The 19,249-nt window shown below is 39.5% G+C and overlaps 1 protein-coding gene and 1 pseudogene across 1 annotated transcript; one reads left to right on the forward strand and one right to left on the reverse strand.

The window, feature by feature from the left end:
- Positions 1–321: 321 nt before the first annotated feature.
- Positions 322–19,249, forward strand: CPOX (coproporphyrinogen oxidase). Its single transcript, XM_036747071.1, has 7 exons — positions 322–939; positions 2,392–2,535; positions 3,643–3,753; positions 5,223–5,364; positions 12,532–12,750; positions 16,148–16,252; positions 18,410–19,249. Exons 1-7 carry the CDS (start codon positions 408–410, stop codon positions 18,495–18,497), a joined length of 1,341 nt encoding a protein of 446 aa, XP_036602966.1. The 5' UTR covers positions 322–407; the 3' UTR covers positions 18,498–19,249.
- Positions 9,820–10,393, reverse strand: LOC118840272 (annotated as a pseudogene).

Below are 19,249 nucleotides of genomic sequence, written 5' to 3' on the forward strand. Positions count from 1 at the left end.
AAATGAGGAAGTTGGACCCGAAGACTGAGTTCCCATCCAGACCTAACAAGCAATGTTCATTTTCAATCGGACCTTCATCCCCCAGCAACCAGGGGTTGATTAAGCAGCCTCCCTTCGACCCGAGGACTATCTACAAGACCAGTCCTCGCCTCCCCGCCTTTATCTCCGCTGAAGCGGGCCGGCTGATTCTTTATCAGTTGGTCCCCCGGCGGCCAGCTGCTCCGCGCGCCGCCAGACTCCAGGGGCCGGCCGGACTACAGATCCCAGCATCCCCGCTCACCCCGCCTCCTTCATGCGGCCTCTGCGCGGGATCCAGGTTTAGTTTCTCTTTCCCTAGTCCCTCTGCACCTGAGCGGCTCGCCGGCTTCAGCACTTGGCGTTGGGCTGGAGCGAAGGTGCTGGGGAACATGGCCTCGTCCCTAGGGAGGCTGAGCGGGAGCCGCTTTTGGAGCGTGGCGCTGGGGCGCGGCGGCCCACGGCCGCGCGCCTGGACTCCAGGGCCCGGGGCTAGGTGCATCCGCGGGGCTCCGCTCGGCGGGGCTGGCTCCTGCCCGACCCGGAGGCTGTCCTACGGCCCCAGCACTGGAGGAGCCGGGGGCGGGGGCGGGGCGAGAAGAGCCCCTTGGCTAGTGGCGGGGCTGGCGGCGGGGCTGGCCGGGGTGGCCGCAGCCTCTCTCCAGCACCTTGCGCGGGCCGAGATGGTCCCCAGGACCGAGGGCGCGTCCGGCGTTCGGGAGAGGGCAGACGAGTTGGCCGTCCGCTGCAGCTCCTTCATGGCCCAACCTGTGACTGCTCTATCCGAGCTGCGGGCTCGGCAGGGGGACATGAAGACCCAGATGGAGCTGCTGATCATGGAGACCCAGGCTCAGGTGTGCCAAGCGCTGGCGCAGTTGGATCGGGGCGCCAGCTTCTCTGTGGATCGCTGGGAGAGGAAGGAAGGTGAGCCCTTTGGGACAGGGACTTGGGGGCCAAGGTGGATAGAAAGGGGACCCCGTGAAAAGCGTGGGCTAAGCCTGGCGTGGGCGGCTAGGGGCTCTGTCAAAAGTCGATTTTATTTGTAATCTCAGATTCCCTACGAATTCATCCAAAGTCCACACATACCGGTTTCTCACTGTGCCTGGCACATAGTAGGCGCTTAATAAATGCTTATTTACTGACTGGCAAAGAGCCGAGGGTGCATTTTGCGTGAGTCAGCAAAATATTGGCCCCTTTGTAAAATCAGTCGTGACTATCCACTAGAGGTTGCATATTAGTTCTTTTTTTTGGGGTGGAGGCAGCGAGTGAGGTGCCTACGCGCAAGGTATCAGGGCTCTTCCAGAGGAGTGACTGAACTTCTCCCCTCCTCCCTCCTTTTCTTTTTCCCTTCTTAGAACAAGAGTTTTTTTTTTTTTTAACAACCTTGAGAGCGGTTTGCAAATGCCCACCTTAATTTTTCTGCTCTTAAGATGCCCCTGCTGGCATTGCTCCAAATCCTCGCTGTTGTTATATTTTTCTTACCCTCACAGCGAGACCTTAACATCTTAAAGTTTGCATTTAGCTCTCTTAGCTCCCTGTGAAGAATAGTTGCTCTGAATGTCTGTGTACAGCCTTCCGTCATTCTAGATCAGCTGGCTTTCTACATTAAACATTTATCTTAATCTGTCTCTAAGACTGCTTGCTAAATGAAATGCAATTAGGTATTATAATTTTCCCCCTTAGGATATTTTTGAGTGAATGAACTAGGCTGAAAAGTCAAAGGAGCTTAGTGAATTTACTCTAGTTTGCAAAGTGGTATTGGTGACTTCAACTAAAACTTTTAGCATTGTGTACACAAATATGACAGTTCTCATAAATGAAATACCTTGATATATTGTCAAAAGGTTGATTTTTAAAAATCTTTTTGCTCCTATTTTTTTTCTGACATAAATTATTCTGATGGTATTTTATATTGTTTCAGTAGTAGGCTATTAATTCTGTATTGTTTCAATAATGGGCTAATAGTAATCTAGTATTAATAGCATGTGGTGATAGTATAAGCATGTAGAAATAATAATAATAGCTTACATTTATGTAGCACCTTACATATACTGTTACTTCATTTGAGTGTCATAACTGTCTTGTGAAAAAGATAGTGCAAGTATCTCCTTCTTTACAGATGAAAAAACTGAGGTTTAGAAAGCCTAAATTAACTAAACCCACAAAACAATGCCCTTACTGTTCCCCTGTGATAGTTCATGTGTGTGTATATATATATATGTATATATATATATATGTATCCATCCATCCATTAATATTATAAATCTAAACAATTTAGGTGGATGAAAAAATATCTTTAATTCTTGTGAGTTTTAGGCTCAAACTTTTTTCCTGCATTTTTATATATGTGTTTTTTGTTTCTTTGTTTTCCTGCAGGAGGAGGCGGTATCAGCTGTGTGCTGCAGGATGGTCATGTCTTTGAAAAAGCTGGAGTCAGTGTTTCCGTAGTTCATGGGACTCTTTCTGAGGAAGCAATAAAACAAATGAGAAGCAGAGGGAAGGACCTCAACACCAAAAATGGTAAGTCCAATAATTTTAAAATGTATTTGATCATACCTATCAATTTTTTTTATGAATTTTATTTATAAAATGAAGCTTATAGTTGTTGGAAATGGCCATTTGGACAGATGCATTTGATTAGCATGATGGTGGTCTGGTTTTTGTTGTTTAGTCATGTCCGACTCTTTGTGACCCTGTTTGAGGTTTTCTTGACAAAGCTATTGGAGTGGTTTGCCATTTCCTTCTCTAATTCATTTTACACATGAGGAAACTGAGGCAAACAAGTTTAAATAACTTACCCAAGGTCACATAGCTAGTGAGTGGCTGAGGCCACATTTGAACTAATGAAGATGAGAGTCTTTCTGACTTCAGGCTGGGCCCCCTATTCAGTGTGCCACCTAGCTGCCCAGTGATGTGGTACGATGCATTATCTGGAAAAGACATTGGATGTGGCATCGTGGGCTCGTATCCCAGCTCTGACACTTGCTGCTTGTGTGACCCTGAACCAGTCTCTTGACTTCTATAAGGCCTCCTTTTCCTTATCTCTAAAAGGAGGATGATAATACTTACTGCTTCACTGATTTCACAGGGTTGCCTTGAGAAAAGTGCTTTGTAAAACTTAAAGTACCATATAAATGTGAGTCGTTTATTGATAATGATTGGCATATTTGCTATCACATTATCAGCATAGAAATATGTATAAAATAAGGCAGGGAAGGGAGGTGATTTAGTGGATGGAACATTGAACTTGGAGTCAGAAAGAACTAAGTTCAAATCAGTCCAGTCTCAGAGTTGACTAGCTCAGACATTTACTTTGCCGGGGCAACTGTCTTAATCTTTGCCCCTGTTTCCTTATTAATGAAATGGGGATAATAAGAGCACCTACTTCCTGAGACTGTTGTGAGGATCAAATGAGATAGTATTTGTAAAGTGTCGTGCAAACTTTAAATTGCTATGTATAAATGCTAACTACTAAGGTTAAATAATCATAATAACCAGCAAATTAAATTTTAAAGTGCAAATTCAAAAGCCAGTTAGAAATTTTACTCAGAAAAAAATAGTTAATTTCATTTTTTTGAACAGTGGTTTTGTTTTTATTGAATGCCTTTTATTATTATTATTCTGTAGGTCAGTTGGCCTTTAGTGCTATGGGAGTGAGCTCTGTCATCCACCCCAAGAATCCTCATGCGCCCTCCTTTCATTTCAACTATAGATATTTTGAAATAGAAGAAGCAGATGGTAAGACTCTCTGGGGATTTTGGAAACTTTTATACTGTTTAACATGTACTTTTAAATATAAGAAGTTCATATCATTTGGGAACAAGAAGAAATAATATCCAATATTTTTTATATTTTTCATATTTCTTATGAAAGTGTTCCTTGGAAGATGTTGATAATGTCCTAAGGATGAAAACCAAGAGCGAGGGGCTTTGATGTACTTCAGTTAATCATGAAACCAGTTATTTAATCTCTTTGGCTTTCCTAGATTGTAGTTGTTTGGGTTCGTCCTTCCTTCTCAGAGAGGACCAATGACATTGTAAGGGTGATATCTTGATTTGCTTGTGAATTGAATTTGAGTGAGGCAGAGCTGCACAAAAAGTGAGACTTTCCTAGATGGAACAGATGCAAGTCCACAGAAAAGATAATACATTCCATTTTGAAACAATAAAAGTCATATGAGTACCTGAAGGACATGTTTTTATATTCTGCTAATGTAGAATCAGGAACTTTTTCTGAGAAAATGGAACATATGGCTGACTAATTACCTCTGTGTTACCTATTTTATTATTGCAGAGATCTGTGATTTCTGCAATGTAAGTGCTTCGTTCAATGCCTACTCAGGTCCTTTTATGCCTCAGTAGACATTTTTTAAATTTCTGTGGTCCAGAGAATTAATCATCTGATGGCCTGCCTTCTGTGAGATCTAATGTCTAAAATAATGTGAATACACTATTCCTTGCCTCCAAATCAGCCAATTTTGAACAGCATCTCCCTTCCCAAGTGCTATCTGTGTGTCAGTTATAGAATGGGGTAAATTTTAACACTACAGGTTAATTTGTTCAACCTTTTTCAGGCTGATAAATAGAACAGATTACAGACCACATTAAGTAGTTGCCCTTAGGTTCTGCTACCTATTATTAATGGTATTTCAGTCTTTTCTGGAAATTTTTAGTAGAGTAGTGTGTCTGCACAAATTAATGGTGTTGGACTCCTTGATGATTTGTTCACGTTCTGGTTTTGAGGTGTACCATACATTCTTGGATTAAAATTTTATTTGAATAATACTATTAAATCCTCACGCCCATGTTTCCCACATTAACCATTCTCTTGCCTTTCTTTTGCTTTGTTCATTTTACTTTCCCTTTTGTCATCATCTTCCTGTTTTTTTCCTTTTCTGATGCCTAGGCCTGCAGACTACCATTGGCATTGCTCAGGTTCAGAGTTGGCCTTGTGGCCTTAGAGTTTTCAAGTCTTTTCTATATGAAATCTTGCTGGTTCTTTATATCTTTTACAGTTATCATGCATTGTAATGTAAGCTCCTTCAGGGCAGAGACTACTTATTTCACTTTTGTATTTAAATCCCCACCACTTAGTGCCTGGAATATAGTTAAGTGGTTAATAAAATTCTTGTTGATCGATTATGTATTTCATGGCTAATTTGGCTGGTAGTGTGCTTTTTATGATAGGTTGTGTTTTTTATTTGGTAGGTAACAAGCAATGGTGGTTTGGTGGTGGATGTGATCTTACCCCAACTTATTTGAACCAAGAGGATGCTGTACACTTCCATAAAACCTTAAAGGATGCTTGTGACCAGCATGATCCAAGCCTCTACCCCAAGTTTAAAAAATGGTAGGTAGAAAGATCATCATGCATCCCATGCTTGCAGGGGGTCTCCTCAGCTTTAGGTAGACACATTTTCTCACTTCTAAATGTCAAAACAGTGGGGTTAATTTAAACCATTCATTTTAGTAATTCACTGAGGACTTGATTTAATATTAGGCAAAGAAATTTCACAAATGTCCCAAGTAATTTAGAATGATAAGATTTTAATCTCATAGTAATAGGTTTTTTTTTAATTGATAAGTTTTGTTTAGATACGACAGATAAACACAAATAAATTCACAACCTCCACACAACATTCTCTGGAAACTGTTAATGTATGTAAAATGGTGTGAGTGATTGCAGCTAATAGTACCCACAGCCATATGCTTTTATAGTTTTTTAAAAACAATAAATTTATGGGCTTTAATAAGTTAGTACCAAGTTTGTCTCTTGTATTCTATCTGCATTTTGTTATGACTTTATTTGCATAGTTACAGTGATTATATCAGGAGACTTCTAGGTGATGCGGTAGAGTGTTGAACTTGGAATCAGCAAAACCCGAGTTCAAATCCCACCCCTTACCCTTATTAACTTTGTTGATCTTGGGCAAGTCACTTAACCTCCATTAGCCTCAGTTTCTGCATTTGTAAAATGGGGATGATAATAGCACTTAACCTACTACCTTTCATGTTTGCTTTGAGAGTAAAATGAGATAATGTTTATACAGTGCTTTGCAAGCTTTAGAGTACTTCATAAATGCTAGTTATTGTGGTTATAATAATATACACAGATAGAGATAAAACTTTTTATTCTTCATTCTACATGCCTTCCTATAAGTCTTTTAATGTTTCTTTGAATTCTTCGTATTTTTTGTTCTTTATGACTGTGCATTTCTGGACCTGTGATTGGAATTTTATTGTGGCATCTGGTGTCAGACGCTGGTCCAAATCTATTTCCTTCCAAATGTTTAACTGCTTTTTCTAAAGGTTCTTTTTGACTAAAGAAAGGGAAAAAATAGAATTTAAAAGTAATAGAGGAGGTGAAATCACAATGAGACAGAAGGGATGGAACCTGGAGGTGGTTTGAAAGTAAGAAATATTAGCTATAGAGCGGGAAGGGAAAGACACACTATTAAAATTGTGAAGAGGCCTCTGGAATGTATTTGGATGTCAGGTGGGGTATTTGCCAGAAGATATTTGGGAACTGCAGTAAAGTACTATACACCTCTTGGAACCGATTGGTACTCTTTAATGATGAGGACAGAAAGGGATACGGTTTTTGTTTTTGCTTTGCTTTTGTTACCAAGAATGATGTTCTGATTGTGCGAGGACATGAAGTCTCACCACAGAAAAGAAAGATTGTGAACTCTTTCACACTTTAATACTGAAAATACTGGTTCTACCTAAATAAGATATAGATCTGTATGTGAATCTGTTTCTTATCTTCTACAAACAGGCCTATGCATTTTCTAGGAAGAGAGTTCCTAGGGCCTTTAAAAAAATTTTATTAACTAGAAGAGGCAACTGTTACAAGAGGAACTTTTATCTGTAAGAGGGAACCAAGGAAGATTATCATGTAGAAGGAAAAGTTTGTGATTACTATTAAAATCGTTGGTTTTAATATATTTTAGTCTTTTTAAATCAATTTTTTTGGAGAGGGACTTTGAAATCATATAACTAAGTCTAAAAATCTCTTTGTAATCTGGCTTAAGACACCTTTTCTTTATCGTAACTATAAAATATAGCACAAATAAAGGAGAGAAAATATGGTGTAATATAGGTGAAAATGATCATGAACAACTATCATTTTGTATTTATTATGTATCCCTATTTCTGTTTATTTCATTTTCTAAGTTAAATTTTTTCCCAATTTTTTAACACTTTTATTTAAAGTTTTGAGTTCCTAATTCTCTCCTTCCCTCTCTCCTCTGTCTTCTCCCTAAGATGGTAAAGGACTCAAATATAGATTATACATGTGCAATTATGTAAAACATTTCCTTATTGGTCATTCTGTACAAGGAGACTCGAATAAAAGGGGAAAAAGGAACGTGAAAAATAGCATGCTTCAGTCTGTATGCAATTAATTTCAATTCTTTCTCTCAAAGCAGTTAGTATGCTTTATCATTAGTGCTTTGGGATTGTCTTGGATCACTGTATTACTGAGAATAGCTAAGTCATTGACAGTTCTTCATTGAACAATATTGCTGTTACTGTGCACAACATTCTTCTGGGTCTCTTCATTTCACTTTGCATCAATTCATGTAAGTCTTTCCAGGTTTTTCTGAAATCATCCTGCTTGTCATTTCTTATAGCACAATAATATTCCATTACAATTGTATACCACACCTTGCTTAGCCATTCCCCATTTGATGGGCATCCTTTTAATTTCCGTTTCTTATCCAATACAAAAAAAAAAGCTACTCTAAGTATTTTTTTTACAAATAGGTCCTTTTCCCTTTTTTTGGATGTCTTTGGGCTATAGACCTAGCAATGGTATTACTGAATCGAAAGGTGTGCACAGTTTTATAGCCTTTTGGTCATAGTTCCAAATTGCTCTTCAGAATGGTTGGCCAAGTTAAACTTTAGAGACTTCTTTTTATATTTCCTTGCTTAATCTTCCTGGGAGTTTTTGTGATTTTTCTATTAAGAGGCCATTATTATATGTGTACGTGTGTGTGTGTGTGTGTGTGTACATATATACATATGGAATAACAATATTTAAAGTATTCCATAAAACTTTTAAAAAAATACAGTTTCTTAAAACTTTCACTCTTTGTAGATGATATATTGTACTTTGAGAATCTGAGAGAATCAATTAGAAAAACTACTTAAAATTATTAACAACTTTAGCAAAGTTGCAGTATATATGATAAATCAATATAGATCATCAATATTTCTTTATGTGACCAACAATGCCCAGTAGCATGAGATAGAGAAATTCCATTTAAAATTAATACAAATAAATAAACAATATAAAATATTTGGGAGTCTACCTGCCAACACAAACCCAGGAACTATATGAACAAAACTACAAAACACTTTTCACACAAATAGGGTGAAATCTAAACAACTGGAAAAAATATTAATTGCCCGTGGGTAGGCTGAGCCAATATAATAAAAATGACAATTCTACCTAAATTTATCTATTCAGTGCCATACCAGTCAAACTCAAAATATAATTTTATAGAGCTAGAAAAAATAATAACAAAATTCATCTGGAAGAACAAGAGGTCAAGGATGTTAAGGGAATCAATGGAAAAAAATGTGAAGGAAGGTGATCTAGCCAAACCAGATCTCAAACTGTATTATAAAGTAGTATTTATCAAAATAAAATGGTACTGGCCAAGAAATAGAGTAGTGGACCAGTGGAATAGATTAGGTACAAATCACATTATAATAAATGACCATAGTAATCCAGTATATGATAAACCCAAAGATCTAAGCTTTTGGAACAAAAGCTCATTATTTCACAAAAACTGCTGGGAAAATTGGAAAACAGTGTGGCAGAAACTAGGTATAGAATAGACTAACATCTCACACTGTATACCAAGAGAAGGTCAAAATGGATACATGATTTGCACATAAAAGGTGATACCATAAGCAAATTAGTAGAGCATGGAATAATGTATTTGTCAGATCTATGGATAAGAGAAGAGTTTACGATCGAACAAGAGATTAGAGAGCATTATAAAATGTGATATAGATAATTTTGATTATATAAAATTAAAAAGGTTTTGCACAAACAAAACCAGGGCAACCAAAATTATAATGAAAGGAGAAAATTGGGGAAAATTTTCACAACAAGTGTCTGATAAAGGCCTCATTTTTCGAGTATATAGAGAACTGATTCAAATTTATAAAAATGCAAGTCATTCCCCAATTGATAAATGGTCAAAAGACATGAACAGGCAGTTTTCAGACAAAGGAATCAAAGCTCTATCTATAGTCATATTAAAAAATGCACTAAATCACTGTTGATTAGAGAAATGCATATTAAAACAACTCTGAGGTACTCTTTCATGCCTATCAGATTTGGATAATATGACAAAAAAGGGAAATGATCAGTGTTGGAGGGGATGCGGGAAAACTGGTACATTAATACATTGTTGATGGAGTTGTGAACTGATCCAACCATTCTGGAGAGCAATTTGGAACTATGCCCAAAGGGCTATAAATCTGTGCATCCCCTTTGATCCAGCTAGGTCTATATCCTAAAGACATCAGAAAACGGGGGAAAGAACCTAATTGTACAAAAATATTTATAGCAGCTCTTTTTTTTTTTTTTACATTTTCCTCTACTTTATCTCATACTCCCACCATACCACCACAATAATGACTTCTTCTTAATTTAAACTAAAAACCATTAGGGCTTCTGGAAAGTTTTTTGTGTATGTGTGTGTGTGTGTGTGTGTGTGTGTGTGTTCTGGGGGGAAGGGGAATAGTATCACAGCCTGAGGTATTGGGGAGGACTGGAGGAGACAAGTCAGCAGATGGTCTTGACAGGGCTTTTGAAGTTTCTGGCTGCCTGAAGCTGCAGTTGATAGGCCATAGGGTAGATCTTGAAGCCATACAACCTGGGCACAAATTGGTTGGCAGGCTGTTGGACCTATACTCAGGATGCACCATGAAGAGCACTTAGGATAGGCTAGTGCCAAAGTAAGCACCATCTTTGTGGTGGTGCCTGGATGACTTGGTGGCATAAGCATCCATGCACTTGAAACAGTAGAGCTTCACCATGGCCTCACCTGGTATGTCTGACAGTCCAATGGGCAGCATGGGCTGGTTTCTACAATATACACAGGAACAATAGCCAAAGTCTCCCTGCTGGTATTTTTCCAACATCTGGGTGATGCCATGGCCTGCTCCATCAGGTCACTCTGGTTGAGGTTGTCTTCCAACTCCTTATCAGGTTGCTAGTCAAGGATCATGTCTAGTGCCTACCTATGGTGGGGCACCTGTTCGTTGAGCCCTGTGTGGTTGAACTTGCCTTGGATATAGTCTTCATCCACCTCACAGAAGAATTCATTGCCACAAAGCCCACAGAAGCATGAGATCATGATACTTCCTCTGAGCCACACTCATCTTTATGTCAGGTACCAGGGCCAGGACTGGGGTGGGAGAAGTAGACGTAGCTCCCATGGGTAGCGGCAGCAGCAGCAAAGCTGAGCAGTGAAGGCCGCAGACAAAGCAGTGGGGGAGTGGGGGGGGAGGGGTATAGCAGCTCTTTTTGTGGGAGCTAAGAATTGGAAATTAAAGGGATGCCCATCATTTGGGGAATGGCTAAGTAAGCTGTGGTATACAATTGTAATGGAATATTATTGTGCTATAAGAAATGACAAGCAGGATGATTTCAGAAAAACCTGAAAAGACTTACATGAACGGATGCAAAGCGAAGTGAAGAGAACCAGGAGAATGTCGTACACAGTAACAGCAGTATCGTTTGATGAAGAACTGTGAATGACTTAGCTATTCTCAGCAGTACAGTGATCCAAGACAATCCCAAAAGACTCGTGATGAAGCGTACTATCCACCTCCAGAGAAAGAGCTGATATTGTCTGGATACAGACTGAAACATGCTCTTTTTTAACATTCTTTTTTCTTTTATTTAGTCTTCTTGTACAAAATGACTAATATGGAAATTTTCACATGATTGCACATGTGTAACATATATCTGATTCCTTACCATCTCCAGGAAGGGGAGGGGGGAGGGAAGGATAGAATTTGTAATCCAAAACTTAAAAAAAAAAAAAAGCAAATCTTAAAAAAAAGGGTTGGTTTTTTTTTTTGGAGGTGGGGAGGCAAGGCAGTTGGGGTTAAGTGACTTGCCCAAGGTCACACAGCTAGTTAGTGTCAAGTGTCTGAGGCTGGATTTGAACTCAGGTCCTCCTGACTTCAGGATCATCGCTCTATTCACCGTGCCACCTAGCTGCACCCCAAAATTGTTTTAACGTATAATTATGTGAGAAATAAAATATTTTTTTTAAAAAAAGAATATAGTTTCTTCTTAAGAACCTCTGACTATAAAATAGACATATATAGAAGAAAAAGGTTCTGGAGAATATATATGATTTAACAGATGGTTGTATAAATGAGCATTAAGACTTTTTCACCTACTGAAATACTAACATATTAGAGGCAGCTAAGTGGTACAGTGGATAGAGCTCTGGAGCTGGAGTCACAAACACTTGAGTTCAAATCCAGGCTCAGGCATGGGGTGACCCTGGTCAAGTCTTTTGTCTCAGATTCCTCACCCGTACAGTGGACATAATAAAGCACCTACCTCGTAGGATTGTGTGAGGATAAAATGAGACTTCGTTGTTGTCCAGTCGTTTTCAGTCATGACTCTTCGTGACCCTGTTTAAGGTTTTCTTGGCAAAGATATTGGAGTGGCTTGCCATTTCCTTCTCCAGTTCATTTTATAGATGAGGTACTGAGGCAGACGGTGAAGTGATTTGCCCAGGAAAGTGTTAGTTTTTATTCTTAGCTATTGTCATCATCATTATTGTTATATTAAAATCCCACTGTGTCTACAGCCCTTCCTCACAGTTAACAATGGCTGTAAGGAACCAGCATTAATGCCGGTGTTACTGTTTACATGGGGCAACCAGGTGTCACAGTAGGTAAGAGTGCTAGACCTGGAAAGCACAGAGGAAAATACTGGGCTTGGAATCAGGAAGACTCCTCTTCGTGAGTTCAAATCCAGCCTCTGATACTTACTAGCTGTGTGACCTTAAGCAAGGCGCTTAACCCTGTTTGCCTCAGTTTCCTCATCTGTAAAACAAGCTTGAGAAGGAAATGGCAAACCACTCCACTGTCTTTGCCACGAAAACCCCAGATGGGGTCACAAAGAGTTGAACACAACTGAAAACCGACTTAACAACAACATGCTATTTACATTGGTATAGGAGACTTTTCTCAAAGCATAATTTCTATTTTGTCATGGACTCTGCTGACTTTCATGGTTATCTCCTAGGCAAAATAAACAAAGCATATCACGCTGGGAAAATGGTCTACATATGAGATGGTGGACTGCACGTTTGAGTGTTGGCAGAGATCACTTGTCTTTTCTTCATTCTGAATTAAAGGGGAGAGATTTAGCTGAGGTCATTTGTTTTAACACCGAAACTCGCATATTCATCTTAATGTTTTCCTCTTTGGAATGTATTCCTTCTGACTTCTCTGTTTTTCTTTTCAGGTGCGATGACTACTTTGTTATAAAGCATCGGGGAGAGAGAAGGGGAATTGGGGGTATATTCTTTGACGATCTTGACTCCCCATCCAAGGAGGATGTATTTCATTTTGTCCAAAGCTGTGCCCATGCTGTTGTACCTTCCTACATTCCGCTGGTGAAAAAACACTGTAATGACCCATTCACACCTCAGGAGAAACGGTGGCAGCAACTTCGGAGAGGGAGGTGAGGCTGGAAAAAAAAAATAACCCACGTACATAGGCAGAAGCAAGTAATGATGACATGAATAGTCATTTTTTTCTGGTCAGAACTTGTGATAGAAATGTGATCCGAAAATAAAGGTACCACCACCAGGCAGTTCAGTCAGAGGCTTCTTTTTGTCATTCGATAAATGATTGAGGTTTTGCTTGTGAAGTCATTATGCACATCTGCATCAACCCACGTGAAATTCTCACTATGTTCTTGTACAGTTGTTTTCAGTCAGGTCTGACTCTCATGACCCCATTTGGGGTTTTCTTGGCAAAGATATCGAAGTGGTTTGCTATTTACTTCTCCACCTCATTTTACAGATGAGGAAAACTGAGACAAACAGGATTAAGGGACTTGAGTAGGGTCACACAGCTAGTAAGTGTCTGAGGCCAGATTTGAATTCATGAAGAGGAATCTTCCTGATTCTAACTCCAGTGCTCTATCCATCACACAACCTAGCTATGTTCTAGACATTCACCAACATGTGTATTTGTTTTGACCACTGTACGAACTTTCAGTGTCGAAACTCCCTTCATCACTACAGATTGGCAACTTGTCTATAACTTACAGTTTTAAAGGTTGTAAGACTTACGGTTTAGAGTGCCTGGGACACCCAAGTGGTTGGTGGTTAAGTGACTTACCCATGGTCACGCAGACAGTATGTATCAAAGGCAGGACCAGAACTCAGATCTCAGATCTGGTCCTCTGTCCTCTATGCCTCATATGTAAGGGGGCTTCATAAATATTAATTAAATTGAATTCAGTTGGTTTCTTTAATCAATTCATTAACAACTTTTCTTGGGCTTTGGACCAAAAGGTGGGATTTTTATTTTTACTTCTTGTAGTATTTTTAAAAAATTAAATCTCAGCGTGTTTTTTTTTTATTTTAAGAGTTCCAAAGCTTATGGTAATTTTTATGTTGTTTTTCAAGACCATAGTATCAGGAATCATTTTCATTGGTTTTCTGTAAGTTTGTATTTCCTGCTATCTCAGCAAACACAACTCTGATATGTTCCATTGATTAGATTGATTACGTTAAATCTTCAGCCAAAGTATATATGCGCACATGTTTGCATGTCCACAGTTCATATGTAGACCTGCCAAATGATTATTCCCTGGCCAAAGTCCCCAGGCCCCCAGCCCCACCCCTGAAGCTTATATCCAGGTCTCCCTTTTACGGCTACCTACAAAAATATGTTTAGGGAATACGAAGTAATTTTGATATTTGCTGAAGCCTAAGAAGAAAAGGTGAAACAAAGTCGATATATATATTGATATTAAAATAAGTGTTTTTCATGCTACCCTGTCCTATGGCAGCCCATTGTTACTAATTCTCTCCATCAGCATAAATTATTAAAAATTGGTGGTTATCTACCTTTTTTTCAATCCCAAAATAAAATGTAACTTCATTTCCATGAAAGCTTTAAAATTGATTACTTCTCAAATAATAATCATAGCTAGCATTCATGGAAAACCTACTATGTCCTGAATACTATGCTAAGCACTTTATAGATATTGTCTCATTTGATCCTCACAACAGTTGTGAAAGTAGGTGCTATGATCATGCCCATTTTACAGTTGAAGAAACTGAGGCAACCAGAGGTTAAGTGATGTGTACAGCTAGTAAGGGTCTGAGGCCCTTTGAACTGGTCTTGCTGACTCTCGGCCCAGCGCTCTTATCTGTTGCCCCACCTAGCTGCCTCGAATGTATTGAGATCTTTCTTTTACCCAGTTTTGTGAAGAATAACAAGAGGATGATTTTGGCTTTAAACTGTCAGGATTCCTGCCATTAGAAATGCCATCATTTAAAAGGACATATTTCGTTTATGTCATTTTCAGTCATGACATAAAAAACTTCTGAATGAAGAATTCCCTTTTTCTTAATGGGCTTTCCTTTGTGATGCGATTAGACCAAATTAAACTTTTTATGGCTTGTTTTTTCTTTTTTGTTTTGCCTTCCTAGTAGATTGTGAGCTAGGCAGAGGTGGAAAGAACTTAGGTTAGTTCTCACTAGTACTGTGTAAAGTTAAGAATATTACTCAATGAGACTCCTCCCTCTTCCACCCATTATTATAGCTCTGGATCTTAAGATAATTACTGCCTCCTTAGAGAGCACCTTAAGAATTTATTGTCAATGAAGAAGGATTGTGATTTTCAAGACTTTTTACCACTGCTCCCTCTGGTATGGTTCTGACTTCCAAGTCAACAAGCATTTATTAAACATCTGCCATCTGCAAGACCCAAAGCTTGAGGCAGCTAGGTGGCACAGTGGATAGAGTGCAGGGACTGGAGTCACGAGGACCCGACCTCAAATCCAGCCTCAGACGTTTACTCGCTATGTGACCCTGCTGAAATCACTTAACCCTGTTTGCCTCCGTTTCCTCATCTGTAAAACGAACTGGAGAAGGAAATGGCAAACCACTACAGTTTCTTTGCCCAGAAAACCCCAAATGGGGTCATGGAGAGTTGGACACAAATGAAACAACTGAACAATGACATTGGGCAAATTTGGTTAGGAAGGATGGGATTTCAGAGCTGGAAGAGACGTCAGAGACCATCTAGGTCACACCAGCTGAGGACAGAACCTCATACTTCCCGTGGAGCAGGGGGGCTATGCGCTGAGAGCTCCTTCTGACATCATCCCCTCCTGTCTCCTCCTTTACTTCAGTCTCTGATGAAGAGCTGGAACTTCCCCATGCCCAGGTCAGCCCTTCTAGATGAGACAGCTTGGTGGTACAGTCCATAGAACACTGGGCCTGGGGTCTTCCTGGGGGGAAGAGGCGAGTTCAGATCCATCCCCAGGTGCTTCCTACTTGTGTGACTCTGACCAATTCCTTAACTTCTGTTTGCCTCAGTTTCTTCAGCTGTAAAGTGGGGACCATAAGAGCACCTACCTTCCAGGGCTGTTATGAGGGTCAGATGAGATAACATTGATAAAGTGTTTAGCATGGCACCTGGAATTATGATCTGTGAGAAGAGCTTGTCAGTCTGGAAGAATCACAATAAAGGGCTGGGATCTGGAGGGAGAGAGAGCAGCACTGTTCTGAGACTGAACAGTCATTCCTTTTTTACAGCTGTGAAGTCAGTCTATTCAGTGTATTTATTGGAAAACATAACCTTCTTGTCTTACAACTGCTGTGTGTTATAACAGCATCTATCTCCTTTTGTTCAGTGGGTAGAATACCCTATTTATCCATTCCTGTCCAGATGCCCAGAACTTATCAGGACGTCCAGCTGGTGATCTCTTGGTGGCTGCCAGTTGTCCTAGGAGGACGAAACTGCTCTGTTGTTAACCATTTCCTTACCACGATCTAACCTTAGAGAAGAGTTTCTTTAGCTAACTTTTTTCCCCTACCTTTCTCTGTTGTGACAGGTACGTCGAATTTAACCTGCTATATGATAGAGGCACAAAATTCGGACTCTTCACTCCAGGATCTAGGATTGAAAGCATCCTTATGTCTTTGCCTCTGACTGCTAGGTAAGGGGATAATTTGACATAGCCTGTTATCCCCCAGTTATCCCTTTTCCTTAAGTGAACTAAAATTAAAACCTCATATTTCCCTACTTGAGTATATTTGATGCCAAGAATACTGTAGAATAGGGGCAGCCAGGTGGTGCAGTGAGTAGAGCACTGTCCCTGGAGTCAGGAGGACCTGAGTTCAAATCTGGCCTCAGACACTTGACACATTTACTAGTTGTGTGACCTTGCACAAGTCGCTTAACCCTAATTGCCCTGCCTTCTCGCCTCAAAAAAAAAAAGAATATTTGAGGATATTTGGCCCCAAGAATATGTAGAAGAGAATCAAGCAAAGGAGTGAAATAATGAAGGAGGAGAGAGGGGAGCAAGTTTAGTTTTGGTCTGGTTGGAGCCAGATTGGCCTGATTTCCATGGCATTCCAGCTTTCACTCAGGCTACCCCCCAGCCTGGACAGCACTTACTCCTCACCTTTCTCTTACAAAATCTCTAACTTCTTTCAAAAGCCACTAAAAGTGTAAGGAACCATCATTGTAAACCCTTCCTGACCCCAGCCTTAGGAAATGTGTTGCATAGTCCTGTCTACGTTGAGAACTTTATTTTCTATGTATGTGTCACATCTCTAACATAAGAATGTCAGCTCTTTGAGGGCAAGGCCATTGTCTAGGTTTTTTTTTTCCTAGTAAACCTCAGCAGCTAGTACAGGGCCTGACCCCAAACCAACAGTTATGAAATGCTTCTTGAATTGAGCAGCTATTTTGTATTGTGAGAAGAGGGACCCGGTTACTTAGATTCTCCTTGACTATTTAAAAGTGAGCAGCTTCAGGTACAGTAGAAAATATCATTGAATCTACAGTGACTTTCTTGATTTTCGCTTTACCAGGTGTTCGCTCCCTAGCAATCTGTTTTTGTGCTTTTTTGGAAATTGGAATTGGAAATTTGGAAATCGAATGAAGGATAGCCTCAACCACCTAATAACTGTTGTGTTGGCTTGTGTGATAATTCCTTGGTGTAGCCAATTCAGTTTTCAGTTACATTTTTATGGTACTACTCCTCTTAGTAACAAAAAAAGAGGCAGTTTTTTCTGGTTTTTTATTTGTTTGTTCCTAGAGACTGGGACTCCCTACCTTTATGGGCCACTCACACATCAGATCTCCAAAGCACAGGAGCTTTGACCTTGGTCTGTTCACTCTTCCCTAGGCAACGCTACCTTCCCTCAATCCCTGGAGCTCACCATATTGATGGCAGACTTAGTACAGACACCCAGTTGACTTAGTCTAGATAATGTATGGATTGCTGGAGTCAGGAAGACCTGAATTGAAATCTGATCTCTCATACACTTAGTAGCCGCGTGACCCGAAGCAAGTCACTTAACCTCAATTGCCTCAATTCCTTCATCCATAAAAAGGAGATCACGATAGCACCTACCTCCCAGAATTGTTGTGAGAATCAAACAGTTTAATAATTATAAGCACAATATGTTCATTAGCTGTGAAATTTTCCAAGTTTATGAAATTTTCATAAAGATTTGGACAGTTTTGATAAGGAGTATGTAGTGAATTAATGAACTAAGGCCACTGTTAGTTAACTCATAGCCTATGTCATTTGTATCTTGGCTCTGATATAATCAATAGATGAATGCATTGATAATCCAGGGACCAAGTAATAGACCCAGGGGTACCTCGTATTATTAAGTAATACTAATTCATCATCAAACATTTATTGTGTACCTCTTAATTTGAATAGCATTATGCTAGGGGGCTAGAGATAAAATGGGGCACAAGTCCCATTAGGGTTCTGCTTTGATGCATCATCATGGTATGGAGGTGAAGGTTAAGCTTGGGCAGCTACCACCAAGCTACAAAAGCTTTGAGTACAAAGTGGGTCTATCATCAGAGGACCAGCTTAGCTAATTACAGGCCGACTCATCCCCAGAAGGTTGCCTACCAGAGAATGAATCACTTTGGCTACACTGACTCATCAAAACAGCTGCTAAAGCTGGTGGCTGTGCATTGGTGGAATCACTAAGATCATGAGTCGTTTGAAGAACTGAATTAAGAGTCCTGAGGTCATTTTTTTCCATTCTGTTGGAATTTTATTTTGCCCTGTTTTTGGAGCGGCTTTCATAAAAAAAAAATCTTCTTTTCTTGTCTTACACAGATGGGAATACATGAATACACCTTCAAAGAATTCCAAAGAAGCTGAGATCCTAGAAGTCCTACACCATCCCAAAGACTGGGTACACTGATGGAGAACGAGCAGATGTCCTGTGGTCAAAGGAAAATTGACGTGTGTAAACTCTCTCTCTTAGGCTCCCTGAAGCTACCATCCTGTGGCAGTTTACTGGACTGTGTGTCTTAAATCAGTCAGGTGCTAATAATCTGTAGATTCTTTGACCTGCAGCCTGAAGAGTTGGGGGTGTCTACCCCCTTGTTGATCATCACTATCCCAGTGGTGTCCTTTGCCAATGGTGCAATGTCCAGGTGATGGTTTTGTTTTATTTTTAAAAAGCTAATGAATTGCTATAAGAACTGATTATTTTAGTAATATTTTCCTGTGATTTTTCCATTGCCAAAAAGTAAAACTGGTTTCAGAATGATATGTGATGTTCACAAGTGGCAAATTCAACGACTCTCAGGACTTGAATAAATTATGTCAGGAAGTTTTTTGTTGGAGAAAATTCTTGGCAAGATATTTTGATGTATTCTTTTTAAAGTTCTGTATTTTATCTGGAAAAAGGCCTTTGTCATTCTTGAAGTTTCCCAGATCATATCTCTTTCTTATATTAAATGTAAATGAGGACTTAGAGATGAAAAAATAATATATTGTTTAGATGAAAAATGTTTTCTATACATATTTGTTTTTTGATCGCATAACTATAGATATGTGATTTTAATAGTAATTTTTAAAATCTCCCATAAGGTATCTGGCCTTGAAAACAAAATAACTGAACTCTGATAATACCAAAAATAAAAGCTCTACAAACTTTCTTTTCCTTTT

The sequence above is a fragment of the Trichosurus vulpecula genome, chromosome 2 (assembly GCF_011100635.1).
Source record: "Trichosurus vulpecula isolate mTriVul1 chromosome 2, mTriVul1.pri, whole genome shotgun sequence".
NCBI classification, from domain to species: Eukaryota; Metazoa; Chordata; class Mammalia; order Diprotodontia; family Phalangeridae; genus Trichosurus; species Trichosurus vulpecula.

What these genes read in the sequence shown, in the direction of transcription:
- CPOX (XM_036747071.1), top strand. Translation starts at nt 408, where the DNA reads ATGGCCTCGTCCCTAGGGAGGCTGAGCGGGAGCCGCTTTTGGAGCGTG. An exon ending in TGAAATAGAAGAAGCAGATG is followed by an intron (nt 3,754 to 5,222) that starts GTAAGACTCTCT and finishes TTTATTTGGTAG; the next exon opens with GTAACAAGCAATGGTGGTTT. An exon ending in CAGCAACTTCGGAGAGGGAG is followed by an intron (nt 12,751 to 16,147) that starts GTGAGGCTGGAA and finishes CTGTTGTGACAG; the next exon opens with GTACGTCGAATTTAACCTGC.